The 13,870-nt window shown below is 42.0% G+C and overlaps 1 protein-coding gene across 3 annotated transcripts in view; it reads left to right on the top strand.

Annotated features, from left to right (window-relative positions):
• Positions 1–13,870, top strand: part of UNC79 (unc-79 homolog, NALCN channel complex subunit) — a 164,108-nt gene that overhangs the window by 140,371 nt on the left and 9,867 nt on the right. For all 3 annotated transcript variants that reach the window (XM_074998751.1, XM_074998750.1, XM_074998752.1), the window contains 3 exons: positions 4,309–4,484; positions 9,655–9,841; positions 12,026–12,223. In XM_074998751.1, the coding sequence (XP_074854852.1) occupies positions 4,309–4,484; positions 9,655–9,841; positions 12,026–12,223 (561 nt within the window). The remainder of the gene's footprint in view (positions 1–4,308; positions 4,485–9,654; positions 9,842–12,025; positions 12,224–13,870) is intronic.

Here is a 13,870-nt window from a genome sequence, read left to right as displayed (position 1 = left end):
TGCTGCACTCTTCACGCCCCTAACCAGCCCTTAGAGCTGTTCAGAGTATGCCAGGTGGGGCTCTGATGGTTATTTAAAGGGTCTGGAGCTCTGGCTGCTGCCACCACTGTTGCAGTAGTGGTGGCAGTGGCCAGGAGCTCCAGGCCCTTTTTAATTGCCCTCTTTGCCCTACCCCCATTGATGGGCCTGAACCCATACAAAACTTGCAAGACTAATTTATGATTCAGGAGTATGGAAGAGGAGCCATTCCAGAGTGCAGAAGAACATCCAAAAGTTTTGAAATATTCAGCTAATGTTAAAACCTGGCAACAGACTGTTAGTGTTTGAACAATGAGAACTAAGTGATCCAAGGGAAAGTTCATCAACAGAATCAGAGGTCACTCTATCACTGAACACAGGGAAATCAAGCAGTTGCCAAACTGTATTTGTGTGATCTAAAGCTCAGTTAACAAATAAAGTAGAGCTAGTGTTGCCAAAATTCTAACTAACAATAAAACATGTTCCCATCATTCACACAATGTGCCCTAAGCTCTGACATACTTATAGTTCTAGGGCGGCTCTTTTACTAATCTCCCATGTTCACTTCCAGCCCATGCCTTAAGAGGTCTTGATATGCTTCAGTGCATTTTGGAGCACAGATTAGTCTGTAAAGGATTCTGAAATGCTGCACAGCAAACACCATCTCCCCTGGAGATGAGTATGTGGCTTCCCTTCCATGCCAAGCTTTAGAATACGTCAGTCTTTTTCTGAAAAGTGGTGACTAAACTGCCTCCTGCTACCAGTTTGTCTTTTATCTTTACATGAACACCTTGCAGCAAGAGAGTGTCAGCCACAGAAATGAGGAGGAATCATGGGTAAAACCTGGAAACAATGCTTCTGTTGAAATCCACAATACATTTTTAAGAGAGAAAAAAATCTCTGCTTTCTGTTTTTGACCTGTTTCATGTCCCACTTGAAACTTACTGAGCTTTTAGAAGTGCTAGCAGAAGCTGCATTTTCCTGTTTTCCACTAATTCCAGATCTGAAGAAGTGGGTCTGTCCCACAAAAGCTCATCACCTAATATATTATTTTCTTTGTATTTAAAGAGCTATATGACTGCTTTTTTGTTTTGTGAAGGTACAGATTAACATGCTACCTCTCTGTGACTCTTTTCCACTGGAGAAGTGATCCACTGTAAAGCATGAACTAGTTAAACATCTTCAACAAAATTGAACTCTCAACCCACTCTAATTTTTCTCTTTAAAAAATTATTCACACATTCCAAATTACTTTCCAAATATACTAAAAAATGAATCAGTGGTGAAACTAAAAGAGACTCATACTTCTATAGAAAAACATTAATTTGATTGAAACCATACATGGAAACCTTATCTTTGTAAATATTCTCAAATGGCCACTCGTATCTATGAAGTATTCCTAAAAAGAGCTCTCTTTCTTGTATATTTTTATTCCCTCTTTCTTACCCTTTCTTTTCCCATTTTTGCTAACGCAGTGGCATCTTTTTAAGGCTATGATTGTGCAAAAACTCATGCAAATACTTCACTTTAATCAGAAGGGCAATAACCCCAGTCATTTCAGTAGGACTGCTTATTTGCTTACAGTTATATGCAGTACTGTTATAACCGTGCTAGTCTCGGGATATTAGAAAGACAGGGTGAATAATGTAATAGGTCCAGCAAAAGATATTACTTCCCTCACCTATGTCTGTCTAAATCATGGGACCAATATGGCTGTGACAACACTGCAAACAGCAATGGAAGATCTTGTATTTTGGCATCTGAATGGAAACTTCAGGACATGAACTAAAAGGAAGTAAAGTTTAACCACAACATCTACGTCCTGAACAGATGCAAGAAACAAAATACCATTCCCATAGGTCCTACCATCTATAACTCTCCACATGCAACAGAAGTTGGTCCAATGAAAGATATTACCTCGTCCACCTTGACTTGCTTAAATTAGACAGCTGCGTAAGTCTTTGGAGAATCTAAAAGTTCTTCATGCTTATTGCTAGTTTTTATATAGCAAGTGATGGAGCTAAACTAACCCCCCTTGCTCCTTTCTTCATATAACTTTCATGGGGCACAATTAAATCAGGGAACAACCTCCTGAACTTTGTTAGATGGGAGTTGAAATCTGGATCAAATCAAAGCACTACCAGATATTAGGTTATTTTGATTCAGTCCAAATGATATATGGGTCACACAGTTTGAAAGACCGCTAATATACGACCATTTTAGTTAATAGTTTTAAAAGGGTCTGAGTCAGCTGGGAAAATGTAAAGGCAAGTATATATTTAGTTAGAAATGTTTGTACGTGGAAAAGTTGTGGCCTCCTTCCTTTCTGGATTTACTTTTTAAGGAGTCTATACAGAAACACATTGTTTCTCCCCTATGGAGCTGGGCAAATACTGAAAAAAATTCCAAACCAAAAACTCTACATATATTCAGTCAGAGTTTTAAGTAAGTCCATATCATCCATGTTCATGCACATTCATACTTATTCTAAGTTAATGTTCCATTGCCTGGGTTTCACTAAGACAGATAATTGTGGAAATAGGATTTTAATTTTGTCCACATTGTGCATTTGCTTTCTGTAAGTATTCCCTCTACAGGCCTGTTAATAAGAGTGCTACTAGCTAAGCCAGATCGAAAGAGTATCATGTGATTTATGTGACCCATCACAATCTGAGCACAACTTGATTTGGGACTTCAAATTGTGAATAACAAGACATTGCATTTTTTAAAAGGAGGGGGGCAGGTTTTTATCAAGGCTACGTTTACACAAGAGGCTTTTCCCAGCAAAACTTGGCTTTTCTTGGGAAAAAATGCAGAGCATCTATAGCAAAATACACTTTGTCAACAAAACCTGGCACATCTGTTGGCAGCGTTCTACCTCTCCCCATTCAGGTATAACACCTCTCTTGACAGTGTTCTGTGGACAAAACAGCTGTGTAGATGCTCCCGGGCCCTTTTGTCAACAGACAGGGCTTCTGGTTCACGGGGCAGTCCTGTTTGTGGAGCTTCCAGTCAGCTGTTCCGTCGAGAGAGGGTCGGGCAGTTGACAGTGCTCTCTGTCGACAGAGTGAATTGTTTTTTCAGTCTGCTTTTATGTGTAGATGCAATCTGTTGACAGAAATTTTGCTGGGAAATCCCTTCTGACAGTAACTTCTGTCAACAGAGGCTCTTTGTGTAGATGTGGCCCAAATGTTTTCAACTAATGAATAAATCTAAGGAAAGCACTGTTTGCAGAAGTTCAGTGAACATAAAAAGAGGTAAAGTTTTTTGAACAAATTTTAATTAAATTTGTTACTTCAGGATTCTGAGTACATTCCTTTTTGGGTGGAAGGGATATTAATTGTATAGTTCTGTCTCAACCCTGTATTAAATAACTACTTCGTTATATGAGACTTGCTCATAATATCACAGCATACTCATACTTTCATTTATTGCCTGTGTTCAGTTATTTTGCTGGTCTTTGTTTTCTCTTGGAATAAAATGTGAATTACTAGAAAGTCAAGAAAACTGAGTTTTGAAAGTGTCACTGTCTGGACATAAGCAAAAGATCTGATCATTTGTGTGTCTGTGCTGGAAGATCTTTCACTCCTGAAACAGGAGTTCTGGTTAACTGATTTTCAGATGGTAGAATGAAAATTACTGGGGCCAGATACTCAGCTGATGAAAATCAGCATAGGGCAATTGACTTTTATTCTGTTTATAGCAATTTATTCCAGCTGATATGGCCTCTTGTGCAAAACACAGTTAGTGCCTTTAAGCAGTCTCTGTACCCATCAGCAGTGCTGTCCTCTGCAATAGCAATAGACAGCTTGAAGTTAGCGTATTTGGGAATATGGAGGAATCTTAAGAAGCATCAAATAAGCATTACAGCCCACAACAGTGTTTTGGAAGATACCCTTTCATGGATAAGCATATGCCATCCAGTTCATGCAACATTGCCCTTAAATTATCAGGGCCTAAATGGCCTCACAATAGATGAGCCATGAAAAATGGTCTCATACGCATTGAACAGGGAAAACATTGCCTGGGCTAAGTTGGCAATTTTGTACAAGTTATGTTACCTTGTGAAAATACTGAGTTCTTTGATGTGCAATTAAATAAACTGAATATGTAAAAGCTAGTTTGCGTACACAGCTTCATGAATTTCTGATAGTAAGGGGGTATGCACATTGTGCACAACTCTTTCTGTGTGTGGGTGGTTCAAGGTGATGAGACAGAACATGAGGCTGTGCATAAAGCGAATCTAGTGCAATGTCCTATTGGATAGGAAATCAGATCTTTGCTTTGCAGAGTCACATGAAGACATGTTCCCAACCTCTGCATGAAGACACATTTGGTGGACATCTCAAAGTTGGTTTAGCTCAGATTGCAGCTATGGAAATTACACGTGGAAATCACAGAGATAATAAAGCTGTGATCCGTTACTTGCCATGGCTATACCATCCTCCATCTGCAATGCAACAGGGGTAAGAGCACTTTTGTCACTAAAAGAAGAGCGATGAGGCAGAAATTCACAGAAGAATGCTTGGGTTCTTGCCATACAGTATTAAAGGGAATGCCATTAGTGGTGACAGTGGGTGTAATTTGATGATGGATTTTTGACACACAGACAATTCAAGTTTAAATCTTTCAACAGTCCCAGCTTTATGACTCCATAGTGTTTCATCATGAGCCCGAATGGATCCATGATGTAACTCTATTGGCTTCAATGAAAATTACATCAGGGTGGAATCTGAATAAGGATTTTAGAATACTAGTCTCTAGTAAAGCAGAATGAAAGTGTTAGATCTGCTCTAGTTGTACGTTTAGCTATATTGGGCCAAAATCAGACTCTGTAATCACTGCAGCTTGCCAATATAGGGAATGAATGCAAATGAAAAAGGGCTCCAGGACTGAGCCATTCTGAAAGTGATCAGTTTAGAAATAGACTTCACTTTATGAGGGATTCGTTGGATTTAATCTGTGAAACTGTGCATATACTTTCATTAACACACATGCTTCCTCCTGCCACAGTCAAAGTAAATGTGAAAGATTTCTGCAGCATTTCTGTGTAGGTGCAGGGTGTACGATAAGGGGAAATGAGCGTGGTGTGGGTGAAGAGAATTAAGCCTTATTTTATAATTAGTTTATGTAGGGAGAAAGGATTGTTGTGTGGTTAAGACATTGGCCTCAGCAGGTTTGAATTGAATTCCTGGCTGTAGTGCAGATTTCCCGTGTGAGTTCAGTAAGATTCCACAGGTAGTTAGGTGCCTAAAGGCACCTAGTAGGAGTTGGGCACCTAGGCATTTATGAAAATCTTATTAGTCACCTTTCAGCTTCTTTAGGCACCTGATACCTTGAAAAATCTGGCCCTCAGAATCACAGAATCATAGGGCTAGAAGGGACCTCAGGAGGTCATCTAGTCCAACCCCCTGCTTCAAGCAGGATCAACCCCTACTAAGTCATCCCAGCCAGGACCTTGTCCAGCTGGGACTTAAAAACCTCAAGGGATAGAGAATCCACCACCTCTCTAGGCAACGCATTCCAATGCTTCACCACCCTTCTAGAGAAGTAGATTTTCCTAATATCTAACCTACACCTCTCCCTCTTCAACTTCTGACCATTACTCCTTGTTCTGCCATCTGACACCACTGAGAACAGTTTCTCACCCTCCTCTTTAGAGCTCCCCTTCAGTAAGTTGAAGGCTGCTATTAAATCACCCCTAAGTCTTCTCTTCTAAAAACGAAACAAGCCCAAATCCCTCAGCCTGTTCTCATAGGTCTTGTACTCCAGCCCCTAAATCATTTTTGTTGCCCTCCGCTGCACCTGCTCCAGCAAATGCACGTCCTTTTTATACTGGGGGGCCCAAAACTGGACACAATATTCAAGATGTGGCCTCACCAGTGCCAAGTAAAGAGGAATAACTACTTTTGTAGATCTGCTCAAAATGCTCCTCCTAATGCACCCTAGCATGTCGTTAGCCTTCTTGGCTACAAGGGCACACTGTTTACTCATATCCAGCCTTTCATCCACCATAATCCCTAGGTCCCTTTCCATCGTACTGCTGCTGAGCCAGTTGGTCCACAGCCTATAACTGTGCTTGGGATTCTTCCGCCCCAGGTGCAGAACTCTCCACTTCTCCTTGTTGAGCCTCATCCGATTTCTTTTGGCCCAGTTCTGCAATTTATTCAGGTCACTCTGGATTTTCTCTCTACCCTCCAGCATATCTACCTCTCCCCCTTGTTTTGTGTCATCCGCAAACTTGCTGAGGGTGCAATCCGGTCTCTCATCCAGGTCATTAATAAAGATGTAGAATAACACCACCCCCAGAACCGAGCCTTGCGGCACTCTGCTTGAAACCAACCGCCATCCAGATGTTGAGCCATTGACCACTACCCGTTGGGCCCAACCATCAAGCCAGTTTTCTATCCATCTTATAGTCCAAGGATCCAATCCATATTTCCTTAACTTATGGACAAGAATGTTGTGGGAGATCATATCAAAAGCTTTGCTGAAGTCAAGGTATATCACATCCACTGACTTCCCCATGTCCACAGAGCTTGTTACCTTGTCATCAAAGCTAATGAGATTGGTGAGGCAGGACTTGCCCCTGGTGAATCCATGTTGGCTACTTTTGATCACTTTCCCCTCTTCCAAGTGCTCCAGAATGGATTCTTTGAGGATTTCCTCCATTATTTTCCAGGAGTTGAGGTAAGGCTGATGGGTCTATAGTTCCCTGGATCGTCCTCCTTTCCTTTTTTAAAGATGGGCAGTATGTTTGCCTTTTTCCAGTCATCTGGTATCTCTCCCAACCTCCAAGAGTCTTCAACGATGATGGCCAAAGGTTCAGCAGTGACCTCTGCCAATTCCCTCAGTACCCGTGGGTGTGTTAAATCCAGACCCATGGATTTGTGTACATCTAGTTTTTCTAGATAGCTCAGAACTTGTTCCTTCCCCACAGATGGCTGCCCTCCACCTTCCCATACTGCATTGTCTAGGACCGTCGTGTGGAAGTTGACTTTGTCCATGAAGACTGAAGCAAAAAAAGCATTGAGTACTTCCGCTTTTCCTACATCATCTGTCACTAGGTTACCTCCCTCATCCAGTAATGGCCCCGCACCTTCTCTGATAAGCCGTTTATTGTTAATATGCCTGTAGAAACCCTTCTTGTTACTCTTCACATCCCTTGGCAGCTGCAGTTCCAGTTGTGCTTTCGCTTTCCTGATTACTGCCCGGTATTCTCCAGCCTTATGTTTATACTCCTCCTTAGTCAGCTGTCCACGTTTCCATTTCTAGTATGCATCCTTTTTGAGTTTAAGCTGACTATGGATTTCCCTGTTAAGCCACCCTGGTTGCCTACCATGTTTGCATTTCTTACTATGCAGCAGGATGGTTTGTTCCTGTGCCTTCAGTCAGACTTCTTTAAAATACTGCCAGTTCTTTTGAACTGTTTTCCCCTTCATCTCCATTTCCCAAGGGATCCTGCTTATCCGTTCTCTTCAGAAGTCAAAGTCTGCTCTTCTGAAATCAAGGGTCTGCATGTTACTGCTCACATTTCTTCCTTTTGTCCGGATCCTGAAATCTACAATCTCATGGTCACTGCAGGCTAGGTTTCCTCCAACTTCTATTTCTCCCACTAGTTCTTCTCTGTTTGTGAGCAGCAGGTCAAGTTGCGCATGGCCCTGGTCGGTTCCTTCAGCAGTTGTACCAAGAAGTTATCCCCAACATTCTCCAAAAACTTCCTGGATTTTCTGCGTGCTGCTGTATTGGTCTCCCAACAAATGTCCGGATGATTAAAGTCTCCCATGAGAACCAGGGCCTGTGATTTGGAAGCTTCACTTAGCTGCCTGAAGAAAGCCTCATCTATCTCATCTCCCTGATCTGGTGGTCTATAGCAGACACCAACTACAACATCACCTCTGTTACTTCCGCCTCTAAGCTTAACCCAAAGACACTCCACTGGATTTTCTCCTTCCTCATACTGGAGTTCTGAGCAATCATATTGCTCCCTCCCATAGAGCGCAACTCCTCCTCCTTTTCTTCTCTGTCTGTCCTTCTTAAACAGTTTATAACCTTTCATGACCGTGCTCCAGTTATGCGAATCATCCCACCAACTCTCCGTTATTCCAACCATCTCATACTTTTTTGGCTGTGCCAGGGCCTCTGATTCTTCCTGTTTGTTCCCTAGGCTTCTGGCATGAGTGTACAGGCATCTTAGAGAAGGGGCTGATTGGCCCACTTTCTCCTCATCACCCCAGGAAACCCACTTGATTGTTCCCTCCTCCTTCCCCACTTACCTCAGGGCTTGTGTCACCTTCCCGCAAAGCACCTAGTTTAAAGCCCTCCTCACTAGGTTTGCAAGCCTGCCCGCAAAGATGCTCTTTCCACTCTTCGTTGGGTTTATCCTATCTCTTCCAGCAATCCCTGTTCATGAAAGAGAATCCCATGGTCAAAGAAACCAAATCCTTCCCTGCTACACCACCTAGGCAACCACACATTTGCCTCTGTGATTCAATGTTCCCTACGTGGACTCCTTTCTTCCACAGGGAGGATACACGAGAACACCACTTGTGCACAGTATTCATTGATCTTCTTTCCTAGGGTTACGTAATCTGCCGTGATCTCTTCAAAGCTGCTCTTAGCTATCTCATTGTTTCCTCAGGTTTCAGTTCCTGCAAACACTTGTGTATGCGTGCTTAGCATTAAGTATGTATGTGTGTCTTGGGATTATCATTTCCTTGGGCTTTCGTTCACCATGTGTAAAATGAAGGTAATGCATCCTGATGCGAGAATAATTAATATTTGTAAAGCCAGAAGGTGCTAAACACCGTAGAAAAGCCAATGAATTAAATATATGTATTATTGCTAAGCCTCATTGTAGTTTTGCATCAGAGATATTCAATTAATAAGGAAAAATTGCAAAGAGAGGTCTGCTAGTCCATGGGTTTCTGAGCTGAAATCAGTTTCTTTTCAGTGCCTATGAATGCAGATGAGCAAGTAATCTAAATTCCAGGCTTTGTGAAAGCAAGGTGATTTTGGATTGAGATGAAACCACTGTTATCCTTGTATTATGATAACACATAAGTTCCCCAGGTAAATCAGGGCCTCATTGTGCCAGTGGATGTATGATCTTTTAATAAGAGACTGTCTTGCACTCCAATGAATTATAAATTAAATAGACATAGACAGGCAAAACGTGAGAAAGGAAGTGTTATTCACCTTTTTCTACAGATGGGGAAGTGAGCCAGTGATTTGCCTGTGGTCACAAAGGAAGTCTGTGGCAGAGCTGGGAACTGAATCTGAATATCATGAATCCCAGCCCAGTGCCATAACCACAGTCTTTAATGTACGGTGAGATCATGATAGAAAGCTCCTTTTGAGTAACCCCCACCCCATTTTGATAATTTATATCCAAATAGTCTGTGTGTGGGTCTATAAAACTGTGAACTTGCTACAGCTGCCAGGTGCTGAATCTCTGCTTTGCAAAGACAGGACAGATCTGCCAATCTGCAGGTGGCTGTCACTGGCATTCCCAGTCATTGTCCAAATGATTCAGACTCTAGCAAGCACAGGCAACTTTTTGCAAACATGCAGGATTTTTCAGTTAGTGGGAGAATAGTAAAGCTTACACATATTATAAAAATTGTTCTCTGACAGGCCCAAAGAATTCATTGAATGCGTATCACATATTCGTCTACTCTCCTGGCTACTTCTGGGGTCCCTGACACACAATGTCGTCTGTCCGAATTTTCCATCATCTTGCATGCCAATTCCTCTGGATGCTGGCTCCCACATTGCGGACCACTTGATTGTCATCCTGATTGGGTTTCCCGAGCAATCAAAGGTAAGGGATTTCATGGGTTTACAATGCCAGACCATGTTCAGTGCAAACACTTAATCACTTGTGGATTTTTTTCAAGGAGATTAAGTGCATTTTACCACTTTTACCCCTCTGGATATTATAAAAGCAACTTCATATAAGGCTTTATTCGCAGTGACTTAAACTCTCAGATGATACCCCTGGTGCATGTAAAATATTTCAGCCATATTGTTTAATTTTTTAAAATTACATTGCCCACTTGGTAGCTCAGTAAAGGTCCCACAATACTAAAACTGCCCAACATTAACAGGCTACTGTCTTTGTAAGAAGCAGACTGGAAGCATAATAAAAAAGTTCTGATCATAAATCGGAAAAGAGAACCCAAACCTACCCAGTCTTTCTTAAAGCGCCTCCTCTAGCTCACATAAAACCAGTGATAAATACTCTAAAATTCAGCTTGCTAGAAATGTTTTATTGTCTGAAAGCATCACTGTCTAGTGGTTTGAGCGCAGGAGTGGGAGATGGGAATTCCTGAGTTCTAAAACCAGCTTTCATGGTTCCACTTTGACTCTCGCTGTAGCAAGTGACTAAATACATCGATTCTATTCAAATGGAGATAATAAGACTTACACAGTTGGTGTGAGAATTAAAAAAACCTTTAATATGTGCAAACAGAGATGGGCTCAAGCCCAGCTAGATTTGTCAAGTGCTTTGACGATGAAAAATGTGCATTGCTGCAAATTGTAAGCCGTTTATGACAATAATTGATATGGATGCAGCAGGCACTATTTATTACATTAAGCAGCAGTTTGTTAGCTACAGAAGTAGAATGATCACATGCTTGTCTAGTACATGGGCTCCCTTCATCCATTCAAGACTGATGCTTCCCATTCATTCCTTCCAGTTCTTTTTGCTCTTTCAAATACCCCACCTTCCAGTTACCAGGCAACCATCGGAGTATTCAGTACAGTTGTACTGGCATTGGTCATGAATCACTGTGTCGCTTTCAAACTGAAAAAAAAAATCATCTATGGCCTGAATTACAGTATAACATCTCTTTCAGAATGAATTAGCGACACATCTTGGAGTCATGACAGTTCTTCCACGTGTCTTCAGAAATAACTGTACTGAAAGATTTATTATTAAAGGGGCATGCTCAGGTGCATCTGTAGAATTATATAGTGAGCCTTACGTTATGGGGCTAAAATGTGCAGGTGTTTTGGGGTGCATATCAAGAGAAGTTGATGTAAAATTATTTATTTTGTGTGAAGACATGTAGCACATTTAAGGTCACGAGTCATAAGGGTCTGTTCCTACAGGCCTCCCACTGATAAGAAGGGGGAGTTTTACATCAGTGAATTCAGCAGGATTGATTCCCAAGGACAAACTGGACTGCATATTCTGGATCTAATACTCCTTAGTGCGGTGCTGTCCAAAAGGAAGACAGCTGATCATCACATGCTCCCCTCCTCGCCCCCGCAGCCAGGTGCCACCCCTCTCCAGCCAGGCACCTTCCCCCCTCACCCCCTCAGCCCGGCGCCTTACCCCCCCCACCCCGATGACTCGCTGAGTGGTGCCACTGGAGCCACCCAGCCCCAAGCCAGTCTAGTGGCTTGGGCAGCAATGCAGTGGCTCTGGGGGCTTGTGTGACAGCTCCTCAGATGTCAAGCAGTGGCAGCTCAGGAGCTTGGGCGCCATGTGGCTGGCTCAGAGGCCATGTAGTGGGGTGGCTCCTCAGTTGGCACATGGTTCTCAGGACTGGGCGGCTCTGGTGACGTGGCGTGGTGCCTGAGGAGCCACCACGCAGCCCCTGAGCCAGCCACATGGTGGCAGAGCTCCTGAGCCGCTGCACCAGCCCGCCAAACCTGCATTCACCACAGTATGGTGAACAGGGAGTGTATTGGGCACCATGGCTTTAGTGCACCTGCAGAAGTAAGGGTCTGTATGTGCAGATCAGTTTGCAGGATTGGACTCGTAGGCTATAAATATAACATGATCTTTCAATGTGCATGAGCTGTTATCTCACTGACTGCATCCTAATGAGAGAAACCTTTTGACAGTTGTGGTGTATTCAATTAGGCAGTACCTGATGGGGCGGGGGAGGGGGCGGGGCACTGAAGGAGATTAATTTGCTGGAGGCCTTTGAAGGGCCATGTACTTAATACTATTTCAAGAAAAAAAATTTTTTTCATGTTACTCTTTCCACAGACATCAGTGCTGCACATGTGTTCTCTCTTCCATGCATTTATATTTGCTCAGCTCTGGACCGTGTATTGTGAACAAACAGCTGTAGCCCCTACGGTCCAAAATCAAAATGAGTTTAGCTTTACTGCCATCCTTACAGCTCTGGAATTCTGGAGCCGAGTGACACCTAGTATCCTACAGCTTATGGCACATAACAAGGTGGTAAGTCAGATGCTGTTTGTAGATTTGTTTCATGCAGATTTCTGTGCAGCCAAACCCTCTAAGTTTAAAGTTTTAAAACAGAATATATGGCACTATGCATAATTTTGTAAAGCAGTTGTGCTATTTTTGGCTGTGCAGTATGTTGCCCTTGAGAATTCAAAGGGAAAGATGACTAGTAGTAGTTTTTTTCCTGCAGTGATCTGAACAAGGATCTGAGTCTTATTCATTTCTATTGGATGTTAGAGCTATGGAATGTTAGAGCTACTAAATTTGCATAGCAAAAGTGATCAAATTCCCTGTGGTCCCTGTGTTCTGTCAAAACAGCTCAAATGAGCAGTACTGAACTCTCACAACCAATTGGTTGCAAAGGAGTTATTGATTAAGCGTCATCTACAGAGACCATTCAGCAAATATTTTTGAGTAATGAATTATTTCAAAAGACTGCAGTCAGTTCATAAACATCTAGCAAACAGAAAATGAGCTGAAATTCATTTATTCAGTTCTGTGTAATGGCACATTCCCCAAAGGCCCAATGTTGTGCAGTTTGTCCTGTGCTCCCTGATATGTATCAAGTGTTCTGTATGCCCACTGACTTCCATTGCTCAGTTCACCCTAAAGCATGCACAGTGCTAGGATAATAGCTCTCTGTGTTTGCATGCTCAAAGTTGACAATTTGCCAAAGAAGGTCAAGGTATATATTGGTTTTGTCTCCCACTTGCTATGTCTGTCATGAGCTTTGGGTTCTACTAATATGATTAATATTTTTTTTCCATTAGCTGAAATGGCAGTTGATGGGCTTTGGCTCTGAAGATTCTGATTCCAGGCCCAAGACAAAGATTCCTCACATATGGCCTGGTTCTCTTTATACAGACACTGCTTCATGGAGCTCTTCGTCACTCGTGTGATCTTGTAGATCACCTCTCATCCTAGATATGTTTGGGCATTTTCCATGTAATTTGCAGTTGCATGGACTGCAGTTGGAATATTCTTTTGACAGCCTTACATGGAAGTTGCATTAGGTTAGGACTTAATATATTTAAAGCTGTCCCTTTAATGTGAGTTTAGCCTCTGAAAATGTCGAGAAGCCTCAGTGACCAGCCTGTTGCCAGTGGACTACTAGTTTAAATGCTTTGTGGTCCATCTAACACAGTTTTGGAATTGCAGTTATAATCATGGAACTTCTAGTGAAGTTAACTGGAATTGTGCACATTCTCTGCCTCAAACCGGCTGATGTTTGGTCATATCTAAATGGCCAGGCATGCAGAATACCTGAGTTTTAACTCCAGCTGTAACACTGATTTATGATGTGGCTGTACGTACAGATGATTAAATCTCTGCCTTGTCTACCCGCTCTGTAAAATGTAAAAAATACTTATTCTCACAGGGGTATTTTGAAGTTTAATTATTGTTTGTAAAGCTCTTTGAAGACAGCAAGCACTACTGTAAAACCTAAATTTATGATTATTCAGGGGAACTGATGCATAGTTCAGACAGGCATTATAAATACTCACTTCAATCTCTGGATATTTGTCTTGTACCTGTGTATTTACATAAAACAAACATAAAATGCTATTTACTACCAAATAGCTAGTTCTGTATTTGCATATGCTATATTTCATGCTATAAAAGCAAATAATTATTTATTTA

Source organism: Carettochelys insculpta, chromosome 6, assembly GCF_033958435.1.
Source record: "Carettochelys insculpta isolate YL-2023 chromosome 6, ASM3395843v1, whole genome shotgun sequence".
NCBI lineage: Eukaryota > Metazoa > Chordata > Testudines > Carettochelyidae > Carettochelys > Carettochelys insculpta.
This window is presented reverse-complemented; position numbering and strand designations above follow the sequence as displayed.